Source organism: Synchiropus splendidus, chromosome 14 (genome assembly GCF_027744825.2).
Source record: "Synchiropus splendidus isolate RoL2022-P1 chromosome 14, RoL_Sspl_1.0, whole genome shotgun sequence".
Taxonomy (NCBI): Eukaryota; Metazoa; Chordata; class Actinopteri; order Syngnathiformes; family Callionymidae; genus Synchiropus; species Synchiropus splendidus.
In genome coordinates this window covers 13,820,751-13,846,508 of record NC_071347.1, presented here as the reverse complement: position 1 = coordinate 13,846,508, position 25,758 = coordinate 13,820,751, and the positions used below count along the sequence as shown (strand labels likewise).

The following is a 25,758-nucleotide window of genomic DNA, read 5'->3' as shown; positions in this document are numbered from 1 at the left end:
TGTAATTAATATTTTTCTTTGCACTTTGTCTTTCAGGGGAAAGAATGGCTTTGTCTGAACTGCCAGATGCAGAGAGCTCTTGGGGCTTCTGAGCCACTCGGTCTTCCCATGATGAAACCTTCCCCAAGCAAAGAGAAGGCTCAACCCTTGCAGGAGACAGCTAAACCGTCCCAACAGGAAGTTGCCATGCAGCCAGACATATCCAAAATTGAGTCTATTTCTGATGCCACTGTCAAAAAAGAAACCCAAGGAATAGTCGCGTTAAGAAAAAAATCTATTGAGGCAGCCGCCACATTGACTGACAAAACTGTTTCGCAGCCTGTCAAGAAAATGGCTGCACCAAGTGTGTCACAAAAGACCTCAGATGTGGATGCAAAAACGAAGGAGCAACCAGCGGCTCTGCAGCCACTGGAACAGAATGTCATTACTCCTGCACCTACTTCAGACAAAACAGTACCGACCCCTCAAAAAGCCAAACAAACACCCACTCAGCCAGTCAAACCCACACCTCCACCAGACCAGCCCGTCAAACAGGAGTCAGGAGGTTTCTTTGGGTTTGGTAGCCCCAAGACACAGCCCAAAACAGCAAGCGAGTCAGTGACAGGCAAAGTCTTTGGCTTTGGCTCTTCTTTCTTAAGCTCTGCCTCAACTTTAATAACTTCAGCTGTGCAGGACGAGCCTAAAACAACGCCCCCGACTCCACGGAAGATGTCCACTACATATCAGGTGTCTCCTAAAACGACACCACCGAGCTCTCCAAAACCGACACCTGCGAAAGACACCAAGGCGTCAGCTGTCCTCAAAACTGAAGAAGAGAAATCTGAGAAACAGCAGAAAGAAAGTTCAACCTCATTAACGCAAGATAAAGTGGACAAAGCTGCTTCAAAGCCACCACAGATGACAGCAAGCAAAGCGCCTTGTGTCTGTCCGCTCTGCAAGACCGAGCTCAATGTGAACTCCAAAGATGTACCTAACTACAGCACTTGCACTGAGTGCAAAACCACTGTCTGCAGTCAGTGTGGATTTAATCCTGTGCCCAATTTGACGGAGGTAAATTCTCATCTCATCAAAAATGCACAGCTATTTCAATTACTATGAAAACCTGTGATTGGGTACCTCAAATTGAATTCCTTCAAGACTTCATGAGGTATGCTGCATTGATACTTGATCTCGACTCATGACTGTGTCTTTTTCTTTCTAGGCAAAAGAATGGCTTTGTCTGAACTGTCAGATGCAGAGAGCCCTTGGAGCTTCTGAACCTGGTGGACCTCCTGGATTGAAACCCCAGTCCTCCCCTAACAAGGTTCCTTCTGCCATGGTGTCTGAGACACGAGGAGAAGAGAAGTCCAAGGAATTGATAAAGGAAGTAGCTCCATCTAGGCCCTCAGCTGAAGGTGCAGTGAAGCGTGAGCCATTGCAAGCAGCACCTAAGGAAAAAGCTGAGGCCCCACCTCGGACTGCCCAAGTGAAACCTCAGGAAACGCCTGCCATTAAACCTCAACCACCAACTGCAAAAGCAGCAAAACCGGACACCAAAGCAGATTCAGCAAAGAAAGAAATTGGAAAACCACAAATGACCTCCAAAGTTCCAGACAAACCAGCTGCTCCTGCTGCTAAACAGGAAGCTGGAGGTTTCTTTGGCTTTGGAGGACCTAAAATACAAGCATCCCCTGTAAAATCAGCGGAATCAGTGGGTGGAAAAATGTTTGGTTTTGGGTCCTCCATCTTCAGCTCAGCATCATCTTTGATAGGCTCTGCTGTACAGGACGAGCCGAAATCAGCCCCGGTGTCTCCCAAAATGACACCTGTTAAAGAGGCTAAAGCACCTGCGCCACCGAAACCAACACCTGATCAGCAACCCAAGGCTCCCCTGACCTCTGAAACCAAAGGAGAGGGGCCGGTTCCGGGACCTCCTAAGTCAATGGCAGCTGTTGCTCCTAAAGCAGGCCTGGCTTCTTGTCCACTTTGTAAAGCTGAGCTCAACATGGACTCCAAGGAGCCCCCCAATTACAATACCTGCACGGAATGCAAAAATGTGGTCTGCAATCTCTGTGGATTTAACCCCATGCCACAGACAGAAAAGGTATGTACAGTTTACCTACAAATTTTGTGTGACAAAAATGCAGATTCCGGTTCAAACTATCACACCATGCTCTCACTTGTTACATAACAGCTCATAAAGCAAGGCTCTGGCCATCACAGAGCACAGCCAATGTTTTCAAATGATTGTTGGATGTGAGAGTTGTGCAACAGCATTAGTGAGATGGGATCTGTTGTCATAGCAGGCTGGCGACCAGGGAATTGCCAGCAAGAGATTTGTGATAGCCAAGTGCTGTGATATGCCAATAAACTGAGGTGACAGGGACTCAAGCGACAGCAGTGCTGGGTCTCACTTCATTTAAATCAAAAGAATCTTAAGATGTCTGAAACAAATATGACTCTGTTTAGATGGTACTCTATGTATAAGATCATGAGACACCATTCATTCAATTTCCTGGGCACCTATATTTTTGAAAATGTTGAGACTGCACAGTGATTTAAACCAGAAGATACAATAGTATGTTCAAGTTAGTTCAGCCCAAAATGTGATCAAGCTAACCATCCTGCACACTAGGGAAACAATCCGAGGGCCGTTCGGCCACCTTGACTGGACGCAAATGACAAACAAGCACAGGAAATAAAACTGAGTGGCTTGTGCCATTGTTGTAATTCAGACTTCTCATGTTTCTCTGAAAAACAGGAGGGGTGAGAGAGAGCCAAAAGGATGAGATTGGTTGGGGGAAGGGACAAACACGGATTATTGCTGCTGTGTTTATGATGGATTTATCCCTTCTAACAGTCAAAGAGCAATAGCAAAGTCTGAACAAATCTGGTTGGGATGAGCAGCTTGTACGACCTTTTGACCAGTGATGATTTTTCTATTTATTTATTTTTTTTTTTTCAAAAAGAAAGTGGCTTTTAGCAGGAAAGCAGAAATACATTATTTTATATATAAAGGTTTTAAAAGATGGATAGGCCTCCAGATGGCTTAGTGCCTTTGGCAAGTCTTTCCATTTTTATTTGCCTCTGTTGTGCTTCAGCTGATGCCAACAGAAGCCTGTGAGTGACTGTTATCTGATAAGTAGGGCAAACACAATGCTTTGTCAGCAAAAGCATGACAGGACAAAACGAAGGGAGTTATAGGATGTTTCAAACAGAAGATGCATGTATCATATAAAGAGCATAAATCAGGCAAATAATATCAACCCTTGTGACATTGGATGCCCGTTGCAGGTCACCAAAAGAAGTACTAAAACCTGACTGGCGGTTGAAAAAAATAGCTTTTCAAATAGTTTTATAAGCTTTAATAAATAAAAATATGTACATTTAATATTTATTTATTTTTATACATTTTTTATGTAATTGTGGGAGAGAAATGAACAAAGTAACCTTTGAAAGTATAATCAGGGCTGTGTTATTCACATGTCACATGTTTTTGATTTCACTGCCTGGTTCACGGCAGATACAGATGGTATAAATTCTTCCTTATGGGGACATGTGCAGTGAATGCACAATGTTAGCCATGACTATGTGTATTGTGTTATGCTGCATTAATTACAAAGTAATTGATGTTGAAACATCATTTCAAAAACAGGACAGGCAGGTATTGGGATACATCTGGAAAGGTTTAGATGTTTGATGTGAGATCCATTAGAGTCAAATTCAGTTGAATATACTGCAAACATTGACAGTTGTTCCATCCCTTAGTAAAAGAAATCTGGCTGTAGATATGCCACCTCTTGACTCAGCCATGACGCCTCATTTTTCCAGCCATAAAACAGTGGTTATGAGAGAGAATAGGCTCAATAATGGCAGCTTGATGGCTTGATAGGTGATTTGCCGAAAATGAAGAAGAGATTACAATTCTTATTGACTGAGGTCCACGCTCTGAGAACCTAATGGCATCTTGTCCTTTGTTTTACAGTGACATCTTGGCACGTCATGCTTGATAGTTTCAAAAGTGATGATGATGATGATGGTGTTTTTTGTTCCGCTTTATTGTTTGGCTCTAGAACTAAAGCAAAGCAAAATGTTTTGACACTAATTATGGAGTGATAAAACAGTTTGCTTATTCATTATCTTCTTATTTTGTGTTTGCACTCTGGAACTGAATCAAAAATCATTTCAGCCATTTATTCTGGCTACTACTCACACAGTTATAATAGATCCCACATTCAGTACTTCACCCTCTGTTAAAATGATTGTTGCACTCCAATATCTCTGACAACCAGATGCATTTGAATCACACCTATAAAATAAGCCCGTTATACAGAAAGTTTGTTATTGTACTCATGTTTTTGTTTGTTGCATTTCAGAAGGAGTGGCTGTGTCTTAATTGTCAGACCCAACGGGCCCTGTCAGGACATCTTGGGGAGTCAAAGAAAATAACGCCTTCTCCTGCGCTACCAATTGATAAGTCTCAACCTTCACCACAAACTAAAAAGCCAGAGCCCCAGATTAGCACAGTGAAAACAGAAGTTGTTAGTGCCCCCTCCGAGCCCACGGCCCCATCAGTAACAGCTCCAATTGTACAGACAACAGCTGACTCAGCAGCTGTCAAGACCGAAGCTGCAGCAGCCTCCTCAGGGATTCAAACTGAGACCCTTAAACCTGCTGCTACTGATCTCCACAGGGGAGTTCAAAACATTCCTGATATCAAGAATGAAATTGTTGAAAGCAAAGAACATGCAGAAGTCGCAGATACTGTTATGTCAAAAACTCCTGAAAATGAATCTCAAACCAAGCCTGATGTAGGGAATGCGGGTGAAGAAGTCCGAGAGGCAACTCTGCCAAAAGATGGCCCAGCTACTGCAAGAGATTCAGAATTGTCACGGACAGATGTTAGTGTCGTAGTAGTGAAAGAGCCATCTCCAGAAGTGTCCACAGGAATCAAGCGTGACCTTGCTGTAGATATTGACAGCATAACTCCAGCGGAGCCATCGCCAGCAAATAAGGAGACAAAAGTAAGCATCTTGTCCTCGCGCTCAATTTATGGCAGAAAGTACAAATCTTTCCTTCAACAATCAAAGCATATGATTGTATCTGACTTGGTATGCAGATAAGCAGATGGCTTATTGATTAAAAAAAAAAACTTTTCCTCTTTTAAATTCAAGACACAAAGCAAAACCCTTGAATATACAGAAGGTTTAATATTAATGACAATGTTTTTTTTTCTCTTATTCCAGGAGCAAAACAAGGCTGAAAAATTGGTCGCAGAAATTGCGACCGCCTTGCCAACTGGACGGGACACCGTGACTCAGGATTCAGAACTTGCTGATGAGGCAGAACTTAAACTGAACAAGACATCACAAATTTTGTCCATGCCAGAAGAAACGAAAGTCACAGATGTGACGACAGAATTATCTAAAGTTGATGGTGAAAAAGCATCAAGTGTGGTCGAAACTGAAGACAAACCTGACAAACGACGCCTCAGTTTCCATGCTGTAGAGGAAACGAGTGGAAGCGAGCTTTCACCCTCTCCTTCGCCGAAAGTCATAAGGAGAAAACTGCAAGTCAGCCGAATTTCATCCAGCAGTGAAGAGATGAAAACTGAATCAGCAGACTCTTCTATCGAGGATGAAGAATTTATCCGTAAACAAATAATGGGTATGGGTGGCGAAGAAGAAATGTCTGTCTCAGAGGATGACAAAGACAAAGAAAAGGATGCGGAAAGTAACAACATTATTGTGGGTGTGGAACTGGATAATACGAAACTAACATCAGAGTCTGAAGTAGAAGCCAGAGAAGAGGATGGCGATTTAACCAAGACAACAACTCCTTTCAAAACAGAAGTTCAAGTTTCAGAGGCACACAGCCCAACTTTGAAGAAAGCAATCCCTGCACTTCGGCAGAGGCAAAGCACCGAAGAAGAAGTAGAGAGCATCACAGAATCCCTATCAAAGGGGTCATCAAGTGTTCATGTATCCAGCTTTACACCACGATCATCTCCAACATCCGCGTCATCGCTGGAGGAGGACAGTGATAGCAGTCCCAGTCATAAAAAAGTCAGTGGAGACAAACAGTACCGCAAAGGCAAACACAGACAACAAACACAGCCCCTACCTACCATAGAAGACTCGTCAGAAGATGAGAGGATGAGGGATGAAGAGAAACCAAAAAAGAGTGAAAGACCAACATATGCTCAACCCTTTTCTTCAAACGAAAACTATTCTTCCACGGAGGACTTGAAAGAGGTTATGGTGATGGATGACACTACAAAAACATCTGGCTCTGAATTTTCAGCCAGTATAGAATCAGAGCCTGATGTCCGGCAAGCAGTTCAGCGAGGGCGGAAACCGTCACCCACAGTTATACCCTTCAATATTTCCAAAACTGAGTCCGAAAGTGTGTCTAAAAAGTCATTGAAAAGTGCTGAGGAGACATATGAGGAAATCATACAGAAGTCAAAAGCCATTCCAGGTGAAAGCCCTCCAGATATTGAGCCGCTATATGGAGGAATGACCATTGAAGACTACCTTTATGAGTCACTTGTGGAGGAGACAGAACACACGCAGGAATTTCAAGATGATGCTTTCAAACAGGACTCTGCAGCTGACCATCTGAAAAAACTACGTTCCCCAGAAGAGGTTTATGAGGAGATGATGCAAAAGAAGAAAGAATTAATGATGATCGAACAAGAATTTCAGGAAGCAAAGACAGCGTTGGATTCCACCTCTTCGGGTCCCCAAATGGTGGCTGAGAGCTGTGTTGTGGTAATGCCTACAGAGGAAAGGGACTCTCCTAATGGCACTGAGGCATCCAGTGAAATGCAGATTAAGAAAAAGAAACGACCAGCTCCCCCACGACCTTCGGAACCTCCCAAACGTCCCGATGTCTATGTGTTGCCCACTACGCATAGCGGATCTATAGGCTTTGTTAGGCCAATGGTTCCTCAAGATCCTGCACTTATGAAGGCTCTGTTTCCCATACCAGACCTTAAAATCACCCAGTGTTCATCAGGGGAGGAAGAGGATGATAGTCTTGCAGATGAGTATGGTGTAGGTGTTTCCTCGGATATTACACCCAGCGATGATTCTGAAACCAAGGAGGAACCATCAAATAAAAGCACTGACTTTGAACCAATATCTGTGGTATGTGAAATTCCAGAACCAAAACCCATTCCGACACCGATATCTGCGCCTGAGCTTACTAATACACCTTCCCCAGTGTCACCAGCATCACCACCAACGTCTCCTGCCACTCCAGATTCAAGCTTGGCCTCGAATGCCACTTCATCGTCTTCTTTCCCTGCCCAAACACCGCTGTCATCAGATTCAACTCCTCTGTCTACACCTACGCTACCAAGTTCTTTAACAAGTCAAATCCCATCAGAAATGTTGGCATCCACTGAAGGTGCTGTTGTGCCGATAACGGAAGAGCCAGAATCTTTCAGTCCAACCTCAGTTGTGGTGACCATACCAGATGTTGTGTATGAGCCCTCCAAACCTCAACCATCCGCAGTGCAGGAGGATCCAATTCGTACAATTGAAAGAAAATCAGTTGTACCTGTGCAGCCTCATGTACAAATGCCTGATTTGGTTTCCTCTCAATCCCAAATGCCCAGTTCAACTCCAGCAGTGATACAAGTTTCAGCACCAAGTCCGGCACCCACTGTCATCTCAACTCAGTCAACACACCAAAGAATCTCAACATCTGTTGCAAGTGTCCCTCCTCCTGCAGAACCTGCAGGTTCCCTCACACAATCTGCCCCTGCGGCTACAAGCCCTGGGCCAATTATAGTGCAGATGCCTGACCTTGTTTCAACTACATCTCCCATTTCTGCTCAAATTCCCGTGTCCACACTAATAACTAAACAGCTTCGTGCCCAACCCAAAGTGGTGCATTCAGTTCCTGTCCAACCCACAGCCCCATCAATGACTCCATCGGACGTCCAAGTGGAAACTGCTCCAGCTTCCACTACAATCATTAAAAAGAAAGTTCCGCCTCCTCCTCCACCACGTTCAACTTCAGTGTCATTGCCTGAGCCTACTAAGGAACAAGCACTTGTGCAAAGTCAACACATTTCACCAACAACCACATCTGCTGCAAAAGTGGCGAACCAGCAGATGCGCTCAGTATTTGTAGATATTCAACCCAGAATGGACAATAAACAGTCAGATCTCGTGGCTGCGCCGCAGTTGGTGACTCCGACTAGACAAGGCCATGTTGTAATCATAGTATCCAGTGTTGAAACTCTACCTCATGTTGGACAAAGTTCACAAGAGGAACAATCAACGTATTCCACGGCTACTCAACCCCCAGTCAGTAAACCTGCCCCTGTTGCTACCAGTGATGCGCCTACTAAAGCAGCTCAAATAGCAAAGACTTCAGTTGGACCCCCTTCAGTAATTTACAACAAACCTGAAGCAGGAATGAAGGTTTCTGATGCATCAGTGGCATCCCCAGCCAAACCAGCTGTTTATCCAAAACCTCCATCACTTACATCAGGGTCAAACGCTGTAACAACAAAGCAGCAAGTTGCTGTAAGTGCAGCTGGCCCAATTCACGCTGCTAAACCTCCTCCACCCATACCACCCAAACCCATTGTGATTCCAGCCGGACTGGTTTTTAGCCACAAACCCGGAGAAACCATTAAGCCACCATACACTGTAAACAAAGCTGCAACTTTACCAAGAGCCAAAGAACCTCCAAAAGCACTTTCACTTAGTCTGACACGACCAGTTGAGTCCAAATTGAATGCAACATCTCCAAAGTCACCTGTGTCTCCTCGGCATGCAAAGTGTTTGCAAACTTATGTTGTCATTACTCTTCCCTCTGAGCCTGGATCTCCAACTGAGAGCATCACAGTCCAAGCACCTGTGAGAAGAGGATCAATCCCCTCCACCAAGGTATCTGGTGTGCGAACAGAAATCCTCGACCAAAAAGTCCCCATTTCAGACTTCACAGCACAGGCTGCAGTAAGGAGAGCATCAGTTCCCAATGTCAGGCAGTCATCGCCAACACCAATTGTCCAAACTGTAGCAGCCAAGGAAACAACTGCAATAATGGCTGTAAAGGTGCAGGCCAGCAAATTTACTCCGACTACACAACCACCGATTTCTGCCACCAGCAAAACTGAAACCATACTTGCTCATGCAGCACCCATTGAAGCTCAAAGTGTTCCCCCAACAATCAAAAAGCCGTACGTACCAATAACATTGCAACAAACACAACAAGCTGAGCCATCACCTAAGCAAGAGAAAAAATATGAAAACGTAGAGAGAATAAAGCCAGCAGCTGTGCCTCCACTGTTAACTGAACAACCAGCTCCCATTGTTGCTCCACATCCCAAGGAAGAGTGTGTTGGAATAACAATGCCACTATCACCTGAAGCTCAAGATACAGTTCCACATGAGCCAGTTAAACCTACACACCGCAACGATGTTGCTGTTGAAGAGGAAGATGTGCAGCAATATGTGGATATTCTTACTGATGTCATTGCTACGAGGCCTCTAGTGATGGGGATCAGGGAACAACAACAAGAAGAAAATACAGCTTTGAATGAACAAGTGACAACAGATTTTGCAAATACATTCATAACTAGCAAGTTCACTTCAGAAACTAAAACTGAGATGCGACCAGTGGCTCAAAAGCCTCTTGATTCTGCAATAATAGAGCCTGTGGCAGTGATGGATGCACCACCAGATGAAGTGATGGTTCACCATATTCCTTCCACAAGTGTTGGAGTAGCATTTGGGATGACACCAGTTGACTTTCCGCAAACAGCAGAGCCAGTTAGGCCTGTGCCTTTAGAGCAAAATGTATCCAATTTGATTCCATCCTCAATCACGCCATATTCTACACCCCCCCTGGAGGTGGTTGCAGTTCAACCAGAACCTGAAGCTCCAACAGAAATAACAAGAAGGCCTTTGATTATCTCGTCCGTAATTGAATCACATGCATTACCAACAATGCCAATTGGAGTCATAACAACAGAGGAAAATACAAGTAGCAGGAGGACATCTATATCATCTATGGTAAGGCCACCAAGTGAGATTTATCCCTGCCCTGCTGAATATGACATACCTACACAGGTGGTAACAACTGATGCATATTCTGCTACTAGAAGAGAATCTTTAACACTACAACAGCCCCCACCATCGGCACACATCATAAATATGCCTGCTGAAAGGGATATTCAAGCTCCTTACTGGGCAAGCCCTGTTCCTTCTGAAGACCAACACTTTGCGACGGATCATGATTATCCTCTTGAAATAATGACCACTGATGGATACAGCAGGAGAGGTTCCACACCCAAAGCACGGGAGATTCCAAAGCGCGTGCCTGTGGCACCAATCACTATTACCAAAATTCAACAGGAATCCATTGAGAGCCAAGCGTTTAGAGCATCTGAAAAGGTGGTGTCTAGTATGAGTCACATGTATTCCTCCTCCTTCTCAACCTCTGGACAACCACCTGAAGCACCCAGTTTGGTAACGCAGGTTGTCACTACAGAGGTTCAAAGAACTACAGTTTCAGTTGTCCATGAAAGACTACCTCCTCCGCCGACTGTTGCTGTGAACATGACGCCTGAGATTCACCAAATATCACCCGCTCATAAACAGAACGGAAATATTTATCCCGCCGATGTTATGGATTTGCGGACAATGAAGGTGGGCGTAAAAATGACAGAACAAGGCATGGATTTGACACCCTCTGATTCCTGTAGACATGTCTCAACTGATATAACAGGTCGCCAGATTACAGCGGTGCAACCTGAAATTGTGAATCTCAGTTCCGAGATCGTACCTGCTACAACATTGTCTTTAGTCACTGACAGCATAACTATTGTTACCTGCACGGCAACTATCTCTTCATACAATAATACTCCTGCGGAGAAACCACTGGATTTACATGGGCCAGTTACATCATTACCCCTATCCCTCACAACCTACAAACCATTTGAACCACTTGCTCAGATTGTGTACAAACCAGTCAATGTCCAGCCCTTGGTAAAAGCTGTCGAATCCTCAGGACAAGACTTACCCATAAACCTTTCCTTTGGAACTGTTGTCTCAGGGGCTACAATGCCAATCTCATCTGCCCAGAATGGCAATACTGAATCAGCCCTTTCACTGGAGGCAACAGGAGCCATGGACTTGTCCAATTACAGACCAATGAGTGCAATGGTCGCATTGTCTGGAACAAGTCCTGGAGTGGTGACCACCATTGTTGAGGACGATGGGACGCCTATTGATCTCACAGCAGGCAGAAGAGGTGTTTGCTGTGATGTTATTTATAATCTTCCATTTACTCGAAGCTGCAGAACTCAGGCGCCTGTCACGACTCAGCCTGATGGACACTTAAGCTACAAAGATGAACAGTACAAAGATGCCAGTCCTGGTCGGGGAATTAATGGTACAAAGGAATCAATAATTGGACTTTCCGGTACCAGAATTTTGTACGATTCCAAGGTGGACTTTGATCATCTAAGTGGTTCCCCGGATGGTGTCATGGACCTCACCAGCACCACACTTTCTGCTGGTATGTATGGAAAACATTTTGTCTTTGTTGCAGATAGTTTGAAAAGGCAGTCCACAAAGGCTTTTGGTTTGCGTTGCATCCCCTTATTTTTCTGGCTATCTTCTGTCTTGTTCATGCTCTGATGTCCGTATTAATCCGCTGCTTGTTTGTTTTCTTTTCTTCAAACAGATGCATGCGTGTGCCTGCGTGTGGTTCCTCAGTGTTTTGGATTTGCATCTTGCTAGCCAGATTTTCTTCAGAGGCGCATGCCATCAAATCAAACTTGCATGCTCTAATTTCAGAACCTTTCCTCCACACACTTAAGATATGTATCTTTTTATGTATCAATGCAGGTAGAGCTCTTGACTACACTAGTAAAGCTGCTGGAGCGTTCCCTGGGATGACCAGCACATCATGTCCCCAGATAACAGTGCACAGTGTTGAAAGTGTTCTAAGGACTGCTGATGGAATCGTCTACTCATCTGTTGCTACCCCAATTCCATCTACATACGCAATCACGACCCAACCAGGCTCAATCTTTAGTACGACCCTAACCCCAACATTACAGAATCAACCAACTCTTGATCCATATGGCTTCATTTCATCCGCAAATCAAGGTCAAATCATTCCTTTTGACACCGGGCTACCAAAGGAGTTCATACCCACTGCGCTGGCTGATATCATAACAGGTTATCCTGAAATGTACTCTGACAACACCCTTGAAGCAATAGCTGCCTCCCTGGATGCCCTCGCAACTTCTCCAATATTTCCTGGACTAGACAACACCAAAATGGTCCAGTACCAAATGGAAAGGGAGTTTCTTGAGCTAGAGAAGCTGAAACAACTTTGTCTTGCTGAGGAGCTAGAGTGGGAAAGACAGGAGATACAGCGCTACCGCGAACAAGAGCAGATAATGGTTCAAAGGGAGCTTGAAGAGCTCCAGGCGCTTAAGCAGCAGCTTCTTCTCCAGCAAGAAGAAGAACACCATGCCCACATGGTGGCTCAGCAGGAAACCTATGCCCAGCAGAAAGAACAGTTGCAGCAGATTCAACAGCTACAGCTGCAACTGCAGCGACAATTAGATGAACATTACGGTACTTCTGCAACTACTGAGAGTCTTTTGACTGCCAAGTATGCTGGGGTGGGAGACAGTGGTCAGTATTGGCCTGTTAAAGATGAATCTGCTCCTCTGACTGGGACACAGCTTGAGGAAAACCAGGACCAGTTTAATCTAGTAAAGATGGCCGACCAGGGTACTGGGAGAAAGATAATCGATAGTGGAGTTCAAACAGACGATGAAGACTCAACAGAGAAACAACATGTGGGAAGAAGAAAGAAGAGTAAGAGAAACGTTGACAGTTCTAGTCATACAGATGATGAAGATCAAGATGAATGGGATACGCCATCCAAAGCTCGACGCAGATCTCGGAAACACAGCAATGAAGGCAAACATGGCTCTAAGGTGTCAAGCATTGCAATCCAGACCGTGGCCGAAATATCTGTGCAAACCGATCACTCAGGAAGCATCAAACGGCCAAATGTCCAGATGGACACTAAAGTTGAAATTGTCAAGCACATTTCTGCTCCTGAAAATTCACAGAAAGGGGGTAGTCTGAGTTGCCAGACAGATTTAGATAGAAGACACTCGCCCATTGATGTGGCTTATGGCACACACTTGACAAAAGACAACGTCAAATCTAAGATTTTCTACACTGCTGTGTCACCGCTTTCACCGGAGAGGTCGCAAGGAGGACAAAGGATGTTAACAGCAGATCCAACCAGGTTTTCCTCTGCGCCCCGGATTTTAAAGGCTGGTCAGAAGTCACTATCAGATCCTAAATCCCTTAGTCCGTCCACTGATGTAGGGGGCTATTATGCTGACTACTCGGTGAGTCAAAATGCCGGACGATGCTCATCTTAATGTCAGTGAGATTTTAATTTTGTGCGTCCCTCTGTAATCATAGGGCCGAGGATCTCCCAGTGGCACAGGGAAGAAGGTCAAGCGGACGCTGCCAGAGCCACCTCCCGAAGATGACTCTCTATCTGGAAGATCTGGCTACAGTACCAACTCTGCCCGACGTCGTCTTGCTCGCAGTACGACAATGGCGCGAGCCAAGATTTTGCAAGACATAGACAAAGAGCTTGATTTGGTGGAACGTGAATCTTCAAAACTTCGGAAAAAACAGGCCGAACTAGACGAGGAGGAAAAAGAGATTGATGCCAAACTCCGGTAAGATTTTGAAGTGAAGAAAAAGTTACTGTTTCTTAAGTTTGCTTCACAAACTCAACCAGTGAAAAATGATGATGACATTGTTTTATTTCACCATTATTGATCTGCGTGATTCCATTCTCACCTTGATAGCATATGGTCTAAAAGGCTGCCTTGACATCACTCATTGAGACCTCTCCAAACTCACACATAGTGAAAGGTATTCATGTGTGAGAACCTGAAATATCATTTTTTTTGTTTGTTTAAATTGACCTGTTGAAAACCTGTTTGGTGATAACAAAAAAAATGTTTTGCTCTCTTTCCTTTGTCCTCGTACTCATTGGTGTAGGTACCTTGAGATGGGTATCAATCGACGAAAGGAGGCCTTGCTCAAGGAGCGTGAGAAGAGAGAGCGAGCATATCTCCAGGGAGTGGCGGAGGAAAGAGATTATATGTCAGACAGTGAAGTTAGCAACATCAGAGAGGCCAGGGGTGATGGCTTAGAGAGACCACGGACAGCTCCCCAGTCTGAGTTTGATCAGTTTATCCCTCCACAGACAGAAGCTGATTCTCAGTACAACACTCTAACCAGTCCTTATTCCCACTATGCTCAGTACGTTCCCCAAACCCAAACCACTAGCCACTATACACAAGACAACTTATACCAGCAGCAGTCACTATACCACCAACAAGTGTCGCCTTACCAAACTGTGTCCACCCTAGCGCTGTCCCACGCACAATCGCAGCCCAGTAGCTACCAACATGCTCTACTCATGCAACAGGGCAAGAGACAAACAGCTTTGTCTGAATTGGAATCGAAGTCTAACTATGAGGTTATACACAACCAACCTTTGATAATAGTCCCGACATCCTCTGAAAGTGGCTACGGTGTGGCACACCTAGGAGGCAAGTATGGCAACTTGGATTTGAGGCTAGGGTTAGAGGAGAGAAGCATGGCCTCGAGTCCCATGTCAAGTATATCTGCTGATTCCTTTTATGCTGACATTGACCACCACAATGCCAGAAATTATGTACTGATCGAAGACATTGGGGAGCTGACCAAGACTTCATCGGGGTTGAGCAACACAGGCTTGGGATCAGGATTTAATTTACCTGATAAGGAGCTGTCAAAGGCAGACAGACTGCTTCGGGCAGCGGATGTCAGACGCACAGCTGAGGTAAACTGCCATTCATTTTCTGTCTTTGAGTCTTAATTAGTGTTCACATATTATCGTGTTGATACTGATCTATCGTGGATTAACTTCCCTGCAGACATTCTACCTTCTGGCTCATCTTCTTGGATCTGACATTTATCACTGCTTATGATTCATGAGACATGCCTTACAATTGTGCAGGCTGTAGCAGATTACCGTAATTTCCAGACTATAAGACGCTACTTTTTTCTCGTCCTAATATAGGGATTATTACAGGAAAAGAGCGCCATGCTGCCAAAATATTGAGCTTCATCACATTGTTTGATGAATCAGTCTCAATGCTGGATGCCGTTTTCAAAACTTGTTTAAAGTGATCCACATGCATTTTCAAGACGGGTGCACCACTGACCTTTCTACAGTGCAGGCAGCACCACTACATCCATATCTTAGAGACCAGTGCGGCTTATAAATGAATCTTTTTTTTCAAATAATTCAAAATATTTGTTTACCTCAATTATCATGTTGCTTTACTATCTTTAATTTTCTCAGCTGTACATAATATATATATATATAGCCAGAAAAACAACCTGCCTCAACACACAGTCTCCTGTGTTGGTAGCCCATCAACCAAATGTTCCCTAGTTGTTTTTATGTTCTATATTTATCTTATTCTGAGATAAATGTGACACATGCAATGTAAGCATTACCGTGTAAAATTTAAATTACAATACAGTAATTCTCCCTTTAGGTGGCGGATTTTTTAGGACCTTCTCGTCTTCAGGGATATGGTAAAGGAGAAGATGAAACGATGGAGGAACCTTATGAGCTAAAACTACTGAAACAGCAGATCAAGCAAGAGTTTAGACGGGGAACAGAGGGATTAGAGCATTTATCAGGCCTCAGTCTGCCCCAGTATCTTCCCAGTGATGGTAGTTTTCGTCACTTTCCCAAAGGTGAAAAATACAGCATTGGCAGGCTCACGCTGGAAAAGCAAGCAGCGAAGCAGCTCCCAGCTGCTGTGCTCTACCAAAAACAGATGAAAAACAAAAAGCCTGTTATTGACCCAAAAGCCATCACTAAATTCTCACCAATTCAGGAGAGCAGAGACTTGGAGCCAGACTTTGCCAGTTATATTGGATCAGGGTCCTCATCTGTCACAAGTCTTGCAGCAAGAGCAAGGTTACTCCAGGATGAGATAACCTTTGGGCTGAGGAAAAACCTCTCGGAACAACAGAAATATCTGGGCTCCTCACTTGGGGCTAACCTTTCTGGATCCCTTAATCTTGGTCAGTCATTTGGAATGACATCTCCTTTAAGGGCAAGTGTACCAGATGATGGCACTTACCCAAGTGGCAGCCGCTCCAGACCTTCTTCGCGCCCTTCTTCTCGCCCTTCTTCTGTCTACGGCCTGGATCTATCGATGAAAAGAGACCTTTCCAACTCTTCGCTACGACTGAAAACGGAGGGAGAGGTTTTGGATGCCGCATTTGCTCCTGGGGTGGTCAGGGCAAAGCCGACCAGTTTGCCAATCAGCCAAAGCCGAGGCCGCATCCCCATTGTGGCTCAGAACTCTGAGGAGGAGAGTCCTCTGAGCCCAGTGGGGCAGCCTATGGGTATGGCTAGAGCCTCAGCTGGACCTCTCCCACCAATATCTGCTGACTCCAGGGACCAATTTGGCTCTAGCCATTCCCTCCCAGAAGTTCAACAACATATGAGGGAGGAGTCGCGGACCCGTGGCTACGATCGGGACATTGCATTCATAATGGATGATTTACAAGGAGCCATGTCTGACAGTGAAGGTAAATTCAGCCTCGAACAAATAACCTTTTCCTGCATGCCGATTGGCCTTTTTGCAAATTAATTGTGTATTGTGTGTGCATGCCTACCTTGATATTTTTAGGGGTTTCTCTGCTGCCTCACCCTAAGACACAGTACTTCTTTTATTTATTTGCATAAGAAAACCTTGATATTCCCAGTTCATGCTTAAATTACGTCACCAAAACAGCATCACAGCCATATTTATTCTCCATTAATAGTACTATCACATGGGCAATACTGCAAAAAAGGACCCAAGTGGATTTTTTTTTTTTTTGGCTATCATACATTTTTGATAGCACAGAGTACAGTTAAGTGAATATCAGACGCAAAGGCTTCAAGTGTTTCCCTTTTGTAGTTCACTACCCATAAAATGAACATATCCTTTTCATAATCTGCGATGTTTGCTGTATAAATTTACTTTTGGAGACATTTGTTGTCCGAGTATTTTAAATGTTTGTCTTCATTTCTTCTTATTGTGTTGCATGCTTGTCAAAACATGATTCCGTTGAATGGACTCAATGTCTACTGTGTGTCCTTTGACGCTGTTATGTCCCATTAACCATGTGAGATGTTTGTTTCTTCTAGTGACTGATGATTAATGACCCCACTTTCATCACTGTAAATGGGATGGTAGTGTTCCATTAGGTCGAAACACACCCAAAATTATAGTTGACGCCAAGCATTACACTTGTAATATTAGTCTTTAACTGATTGAAGCTCTTCATCGTAGTGTCGCCTGTAAAGAATTAAGGCTACAGCACTGGTTTTTGTAACTTGTTTTTTAATGTAAAATCCATTATAGTAGATTTGTTTTGAACCCACGTAAAAGTTTTGATCTGCCCGCAGCGATCTGTGAGTCCATGCTGTCTTTGAACAGAGATGATGCCAGAATCATTCATGAAAGTATCAGACACGGTAGAGTATCTTACAGTATAAGTTTATCGTACATTAAGATTCAACCCTGCATTAACTTATTAATAATTTTCCCCCAAAATGTCTGTCTTTTCAACTGACCATTGGTCAGTTATTACTCAATATTTTTAGTCCTGCACATGGTTTAAGCATGCATCTAACGTGACCCGTGTTGTTAGTGCATGTGCTGAAGCTTACCCACTGGTATTAGTATGGTCCCTATAGTTTGTTTAGTCTGTTGATCATATATTACTGGAATATAGAAGATATTGCACACAGCCATTCACATATACCTCTGTACTACAGCTGGAGGCCCAAACTGGAGTATAGAAGGTGAGACAGCCACTTAACTGCCATGTAGTTACATAGAGAATGTGCGCCTCCATACCATGGTACTGAATGATTCACTTCTCTAGTTGATTTTGTTAACAGCAGATCCATTTCAGAATGACCCACATCTTAATGGTACACGCTACATGCCATTTAGCCAATCTGTTGTTGACATGCCAGATCCATTTTGGAATGAAAACCATGACACAAATAAAATAAACCCAGCTACATTCCATTGTAGTAATTCTAGTGATACACCATTATGGAATGATGTCACGTCATCGTGGTTCTGTGAGCTTATCCAACCCATTTCAAGTATTCATATTCCTCCGTCAAAAGTAAATCAGCTCTTCACTCGACTGAGCAGCATCTTGTTCACAATCAGACTTTTCAATGTGATGCCAAAAATGAACGTAATTGTTTAACTTTGTGTGTAAAAAAAAAACCAACAACTTGAGAAGTGCTACATTTATTTAAAAAATAAATTGAGCGAAAATATAGGATAGTACTTTTAATTTCACTATTCATTTTCATTAATATGTTATTAACTGAACGTTCACAAAATATTTCGATGATTGAGATTATTATTTGTTATCAAAATCTCCTATAATTTAACATTTCACTTGCCTCTTTTCCTGAGTTCTTTTTGTGCAATGTTACACTATACAGTGTATGTGTTAATAGATGGATGGATAGCATTTGCTAGCATTTATTTTGAAGTTATGTTTCATTGGTAGTTAAATAAAAAGGTCATGTAATTACTGAAGCAGTCCTCAAATAGGCAAAGGTATAAACATGTGAATTTTAACTGTAGTTTTCATTTACTCTTGATATTTTCATATGTGATGTGTTATATATTTCAATTGAATTGTTTTGTTTCTTTCTTTCTTAATTTTGTCTTTTTACTGCTGTATTTTGATGATACACAAGAGTTCCGTTAGATTATTATTGGAAGTGAATTAAGGCGCTAAAATGATTTCCATACTGTTAAGTAGGGATGTGTAGATGATGTATCATGAAACAGTATTGCACTGGGTTGATGAAACTGTGTCCTAAATTTCAGACGCCACTAGATGCCGCTGAAATAGTTACTCAACATTGACAACATTTTACAGTGGCCGTCTGGTGGCCACTGAAAATCAGGACAGTGTTTCATTGTTTCATGAAACTTCATCAACCCATCAGTGGTGTGTCGTGAAACCTCATGACACAGTAAACCTCATCACTACTATTAAGTATTGAACATGCATCAGTGAAAATCATCACAAAGAAACCATTTATGATGCCAAAGTATTTCATCCCTGAAAATCCCACTAATGCACCTCACCATGTCAAAACAGAACATTATTTTGGGATGTAGGTAAAATAAATAAATAGGGTGAAAAGATAAATGTAAACCTTCATGTTCAAGGTGATCTACATATTAGAATTAAGAACTGGTTCGCTGAGCATCGGTAACAATGTATGTATACACACGCATGTGCTCACACTTTTATTCAAAAGCATGAACTAAACGCTCCGACTCTTTTCTGTGAACTAAGATACTTGGATGTTTAAATACTGAATAATCGAGACTGTGAGTTGCCTCTGGGACATGATGTGTACGCGTTGTGATTGCTAAAAATGATTGTAAATATTATTTCATTACAACTAGCATACCATCTTAGAAGAGAGGACACAGACTGGTTTGATAAGCCACGAGAAGGCCAAGCGCAGAGAGGAAACGTTACAGACCGACGACAGGTGAACACGATCACTGGTGTTGTCTTATCGTGGTCAGGACTGGACATGCTCATTTGTTTGGTTTCCCAGATGAAACTGGTGCCTTACGCCTTCCCTCACGCCTGCGTTAAACTCAAGAGAGACCCAAAGGACACCAGTGTGTCAGGTATGAAGATGAAGAAACCGCAAGTTCCAGTTAGTACATGGTCAATTCACTCTTAGGTTGTTTTCACCCTACAGGGAACGGTCTTGGGATTCGCGTGGTTGGTGGAAAGGAGATACCTGGGAGCAGAAAAGAGATCGGCGCCTACATTGCCAAAGTGATTGCAGGGGGCGCTGCAGAGCAAACGGGAAAGATAGTTGAAGGTACGCTGTTTCATTCGACATGAGTGAGCTAAATTATTTAGGCTAAACATTAAAGCAGAGGCTGAATCTCCAAAGTAAGCAAATGGACAAGACTTTCTTATGCTTCTTCAAGTGTTCGATTGCTTTTCCATGTGCTTGTCGTATAAGCTGAGAGATCACATTCCCAGAGAGTCTCTATCGCTGATATCCAGACCGAGATGTGGGACGTTGCCGTCTCCTCTCAACTTGTGATCTGTCATGTCTCATTCCTCAAAACGTTTCATCCAAAAAGGCAGAAAGCATCTCACGCCAGCCTCCCCAGCACTGCGTGTGCTAGTCATTATGCTATATTTAGCACCATAAAAGAGCGACACCGGCTGACTGAAAAGCTTGAAATACATTTTTTGAGGTCACATGCTAAGCACTATTCTCACAGACCAAGGGGAAGTTTTCATTGCTGACATTCTCATATTTGAAAATGGACATTGGTGACTATTCTGGTGTATTTATAGTTGGAAGAAACATACTGTGACGTGGTCTGAGAGGCAGAGTTGCCCTCTGGTGATAAGAAAATGGACTGGGGGATGGGAAGAGGAGGAAAAAAGGGATGCAGGGATATTAATTCACACAGTTATTGTCACAGCAGCAGGCTTTGCACGCAGAAGTCTACAGTGAAACGCATGTATTTGTAACATAAGTCAACGCTGCAGCAAGTTTTGAACATGCATATACACCTTGATGCTAAAATGGCATTCTTGTTATAATGTTCTGAATACACAATTTTAGCTTGGTCACTCCCTCTTTGATATTCTGACGTAAAATTGATCAAATTAGCGGAACATATTGTGAGGGAATAAGCCAATCCCACTCTGCAATTCTGCCGCCACAGGAATGCAGGTGTTGGAATGGAACGGAATCCACTTGACGGGGAAGACTTACGAAGAGGTGCAGTGCATTGTGGGCCAGCAATGTGTGGAGGCGGAGCTCTGCGTGAGACTGTAAGTGGCAGATGTCATGATTTGTCCCTTGTTGCACATACAACGTTTAGCCACATCATGGCAGATGGGCACCTTCTCCTTTTCTTCACTCCTCAAGCACTATAACTAGTCCCTTATAAATTTCATGTATGCATCCGAACAGTGACCTTAATATGCTGTCTGACCCTGAGCACCCACAAGCCCTGGAGCACCATGTCCAGCTTAAGGCTGGTATGTACAAGGATTTGCTGATACGTCTGCATGCATGTGCGTACGTGTGTCCGTCTAACACGAGTTAAACGCCTCTCACCGTGCGTGAATTCTTTCAGTAGGTGGGCAGCGCTCCCCGGGGGTGGACCCTAAGCAGCTGGCTGCAGAACTACAGAAGGTGTCCCAGCAGCAGGCGCCAGGTATTGCAGGGACCGGAGTTGGAGGTTTAGGAGTCCTGTCCGCGTTGGAGCGTTCGGCGCTTCTCCACTCGGGCACGGGATCAGCTGCATCAAGTGGGGTGCCAAGTCCAGGCCAGCCTGCTTCTCCGGCAATAAACAAGAAACAAAGACACAGGGTAAATACATTTGTGGGATGCTTTTAAAACTATATTTAAAAGAGCAAAATTAATAATCATGCATGGCAAAACTTGGTAAAACTTCCTTATGCACTGGCGCAATTCCATGACAACTAAAATATTGGGAATATACCTTAGGAATTTATCTTCAGAGATCAATAAAGTATCTATCTAACTATCTAAAAAATAGGCATGGTTCTGTATTCGGATCTCTCGCTAAGATTAATCCAGCGGTGCCCAATGTCTGGCCTGGGGGCCATTTCGAACCATTTACCAGACTATCTATTAAATGAATGACTTGTTTTGATACTGAAACCTCTGGCTGTCTGTCTTGTTAAACCTCCATTTCCTTGAAGATATAAACAGAAGAGCATGATGTACGGTGCATTCTTGATTTACCACATCATTTTCAATAAGATGTTCGTAACATAAGGTCTGTGAATATGAGGCCATTTTAACTTAGGCCCTATGTCAAAAACGTTTTGGCAACCCTGGCTTTATTTAAGAAAGCTATGATGAGGATATAAAAAATACAATGTTATGAACTGTAGTCATGACATATTTCATTTCTCACCTTGTTTTACTTCCATCTACAGCCTGAGATATTAAGGGCACCTCATCCCATTACAGGAGAAATCCAGGTATGAACACAATGTTTTTAAAAGAGGTTTAAAATGTATTATAACTCATGAAACTTTCATCCATCAGCTCCAAATCAACTATGACCGTAACCTGGGAAACCTGATCGTCCATGTGCTGCAAGCTAGGAACCTTGCCCCGAGAGATGACGGCTACTCCGATCCTTTTGTCAAGGTCTACCTGTTGCCAGGCCGAGGGTGAGTTTGGGTTGTGCTGCTGAATGTCTGATTCTGGTCTGTCTGCCTTCTACTTTTTGTGCCTTTCTTGATTTTCCTTCCCCAATTTCTTTCTATTTGTATCGGTGTCACAGTTTGGGATAAATTAATGATAGAATGGGACGGGGTGTAGCGACGTGAGGCAATCACCTGATGCTGTACTTGCATTAAAAGTAGAGATATTTTCTGCTGAATTGGTAAAGAAAAAGCCATGGCTTTGCTTTGATTTAGTATGAAGTGTTTAGCTTTGTCTTTCTCTAAGTCTGAGAATAGCCAGAGAATCGATCGATAGAGCTTTTATGTGCTCTGTAACAGTATCTGTGTGTAAATAATGACCCCATTAGACCTGCTCCTTGGCTTATAAGACCTCTCAGCCTACACAATTTATGGCTTTGAAACAAAAGGAGGAAACAATTGTACTCCTGTTGTGCAGCTCGATGAGTATTTTGAAATGCATTTCCCAGTCTTTTTACCGGAGTGCCGAGAGGGTTTTATACACACTTCACAGCAGTGAATTATTCATTCACCCACGAGCCCGTTGTAGTCATTTGGAGGTTTTACGGTCATCAGTCGCATACATTTCTCGGCCATGGAAACCATCTTGCACCTTGGAGAGGGTATTGATTGCCTCAGCTCGCTATCCTTCACTGCATTTCCTTTGAGGTCTGACAGTTTTTTGTGTTTTTGCTTTCTTGTTTGTGATATCTGCCCTTCTCTTCCTCTTCTGGACTCCCTCAGACAAGTCATGGTTGTCCAGAATGCAAGGTAGTGTGGTGCTGATCTCTTCATTTGGTCCCCTCAATTATTTTCCTGCACATTGTTTTCCATCCTTTTGTTGTGACCTTCGTCTTTCGCCCAGTTTTATGCTTTTTTACTTCATGATGTTGATGAAATCTCTGCTGTCATTTGGTTTTTGGTCATCATGCCTTTCACACTTCACCGGCGTAACATTTACTGTGCAAAGATCTTGAAGTAAAAAGCAACATTCATGTTATAGTTTTCTATTTAATGGGCCATAGAATGTAAACAACTATTGTCAGTCCTCTTTGTTGACCATGTAGGACACTGATCTTTTGAAGAATTTGATACAGTACAGTATGAAGTGGGCGAAAAGGTGTACCTCACTCTTAAGTCACTTAAAGTTGAGAGCAACCATAGCTGTGCCTCGATGGTGTCCCACCTCCCAGTATGTGTTCATACAAGAGTGAACCCTTTCAAAGCTATGGGTGGTGAACAGTTTAACCGCATGTTAGCTTGGTGTGTACGGAAGAAAACATACCGGTGTGACTCAAAAAGAGAGAATTTTGCAGGTTTTGGGAGAGAAATAGAAAACTTGTAGACTTATGGAACAGCTGACCTTCACAGTATTCTTCCCATCCACACAACCCATTTTTAACTCTGACAAAAAAAACAGACGTGTACGTGTATAAGCACTGATCCATATCAAATGTCTACTGTAACCAACCACTTTTGGACACAAATGTGCAAAGCTAGGTAGGTTTTTGCTGCTCCCACTGGATGAGAACAAGAATATTGTCTTAATCTTACAGTAGTTGTACATCCTAGGGTACACTGCTTTAGCTGCATGTTCCCTTAGTGGTTTTATATCATTGGAAGGAAGGACAAACACAGGAACCTGACGACATCTGCAACAAACCAGACAAAAACGTTCTAATCTGGATTCCTCCGTGTGAGTTTTATCTGGCAGTAGACAGAGAGAATAATGACAATTAAGGAGACTATATTACAATCTAAAAATATTATTCAAATATTTTACACTTGATATCTAAATCATTCTCACCAAATGAGTCCCACAATAGAGAAAGTATTCAGGCCATTATCAAGTGAGGAGTAATTGTGTGCAGTTATGACCGGAAGGAGGTCAGAGGATAAAAATCCAAATTTGTGTTTCAAAAAACATTCTATGTGCTGCTGAAGATCATTTTCATTCAGCCATACTTAGGACACACATGTTTTTAACAGTCATTTTAGTTCTGCTGTTCTGATCATGTCATACTTGAAGTATTTTCTCGTGGTCATGCAAGCGGTCAGACTTTACTATTCGTCTGACATGCGCTTATTTTGTCTATTGTGATGTTCTAGCGCCGATAACAAGAGACGGACCAAGTATGCTCAAAAGACCATGAACCCGGAATGGAACCAAACTGTTATTTACAAGAACATTCATCTGGAACAGGTACTGAACACACACAGTAGAGTCATCGCTTGTTGTTTTCTTTTGCTGTTCAGCTCCATTGGATCCACAACACAAGCTAACAAGCACCATTTCTGCTCTCATACATTTTGGATAAGAGCTCAGCTGTTGCTGCCTCTGTGATAGCAATCGTACAACCATGTATCCGAGCTGCAGTGTCATTGTTTGTGTCTTTTTTGTGCTCAGATAATGAGAAGTGTGATGATCAGTGCTAAAGGGATTAGCATTTGGGCTCACAGGAGAATGAAATCTGCTGTGTATTCGCCGCACAGTTTAGCTCTGGCATTTGTCATGGGGCCGAAGTTGCAATGACAAATGGGTTGTTTTTTTGGTTAATGCATTGCTGTAGGTAGATTTCTGTCGTGTCAAGGATGTGTTTTAATCAGTATTTCTTTCGACGCAGCTGAAGAAAAAGACTCTGGAGGTGACTGTGTGGGATTATGACAGATCTTCGTCCAACGATTTCTTGGGCGAAGTGAGTGTGGAGATCTTTCATTCCTGATCTGTTAGCAAGCCTGACGAAACTGACAGTTTTCTTGTGATGTTGTTGCCACTTTGTGTAAACTTCAGTCATCGCTGTTTAATGTTTTAATTTATTTTTCATATGTAAAACTGTTGGTTAAAGGGTAGTGCACGTCTCGGCATCGGATATAACTCCATAGACTAGTTGTTCTCAAAAGGTGTGGTCTGTAATTCTCAGCCTTTTCCTTAGGTGTTAATTGACTTGTCCAACACCAGTCAGCTGGACAACACTCCACGGTGGCATATTCTCAGAGAACAGAGTGAAAGCATAGAGCACAGCCGTGCCCACCATGCTGCTCAGGGCCCACCAGGATCTGGACCTGGCCAAGCTCATGGTCAGGGATACGGCCATGGTCAGGGCCATATGTCCGTGCCAGGATCGGGGACTGGCCATGGTATTGGACAAGGACTAACACATGAGGATGGGAATTATGATTCACCCAAAAACTCTGTCATCAAGAGTAGAAGCCATGGAATCTTCCCTGACCCAGCCAAAGGTAGGAGAATACATGAATTCCCACCTCCATGAACGTGCGTGAGTTCGATGTCCGACTAAAGCCCACACCCCTGATATTGGGCAGTTTTCCGAATGAGCGGGAAAACTTCTCGATCTCCTCCACATCCGCTTTAACT

The 25,758-nt window shown here is 43.3% G+C and overlaps 1 protein-coding gene and 1 long non-coding RNA gene across 12 annotated transcripts in view; one reads left to right on the top strand and one right to left on the bottom strand.

Moving 5' to 3' along the window:
- The window catches only part of LOC128771195 (uncharacterized), a 54,820-nt gene extending 33,320 nt beyond the window's left edge, over positions 1-21,500 (bottom strand). Inside the window, exon 1 of the long non-coding RNA XR_008416598.1 lies at positions 21,280-21,500. This is a non-coding gene — a long non-coding RNA (uncharacterized LOC128771195). The remainder of the gene's footprint in view (positions 1-21,279) is intronic.
- pclob (piccolo presynaptic cytomatrix protein b) overlaps positions 1-25,758 on the top strand; it is a 46,549-nt gene that overhangs the window by 13,282 nt on the left and 7,509 nt on the right. The window contains exons 11-32 of one of the 11 annotated variants that reach the window (XM_053886427.1): positions 37-1,050; positions 1,202-2,083; positions 4,359-5,003; positions 5,226-11,523; positions 11,856-13,390; positions 13,467-13,732; positions 14,061-14,889; positions 15,614-16,664; positions 17,530-17,598; positions 17,902-17,928; positions 19,580-19,668; positions 19,738-19,813; positions 19,888-20,013; positions 20,882-20,990; positions 21,133-21,200; positions 21,299-21,534; positions 22,131-22,175; positions 22,243-22,370; positions 23,127-23,153; positions 24,492-24,585; positions 25,007-25,078; positions 25,316-25,622. In XM_053886427.1, the coding sequence (XP_053742402.1) occupies positions 37-1,050; positions 1,202-2,083; positions 4,359-5,003; positions 5,226-11,523; positions 11,856-13,390; positions 13,467-13,732; positions 14,061-14,889; positions 15,614-16,664; positions 17,530-17,598; positions 17,902-17,928; positions 19,580-19,668; positions 19,738-19,813; positions 19,888-20,013; positions 20,882-20,990; positions 21,133-21,200; positions 21,299-21,534; positions 22,131-22,175; positions 22,243-22,370; positions 23,127-23,153; positions 24,492-24,585; positions 25,007-25,078; positions 25,316-25,622 (13,993 nt within the window). Of the gene's footprint in view, positions 1-36; positions 1,051-1,201; positions 2,084-4,355; positions 5,004-5,225; positions 11,524-11,855; positions 13,391-13,466; positions 13,733-14,060; positions 14,890-15,613; positions 16,665-17,529; positions 17,599-17,901; positions 17,929-19,579; positions 19,814-19,887; positions 20,014-20,881; positions 20,991-21,132; positions 21,201-21,298; positions 21,535-22,130; positions 22,176-22,242; positions 22,371-23,126; positions 23,154-24,491; positions 24,586-25,006; positions 25,079-25,315; positions 25,623-25,758 lie in introns of those variants that run through there. The other 10 variants (XM_053886426.1, XM_053886425.1, XM_053886432.1 and 7 more) reach the window with 10 other exon arrangements.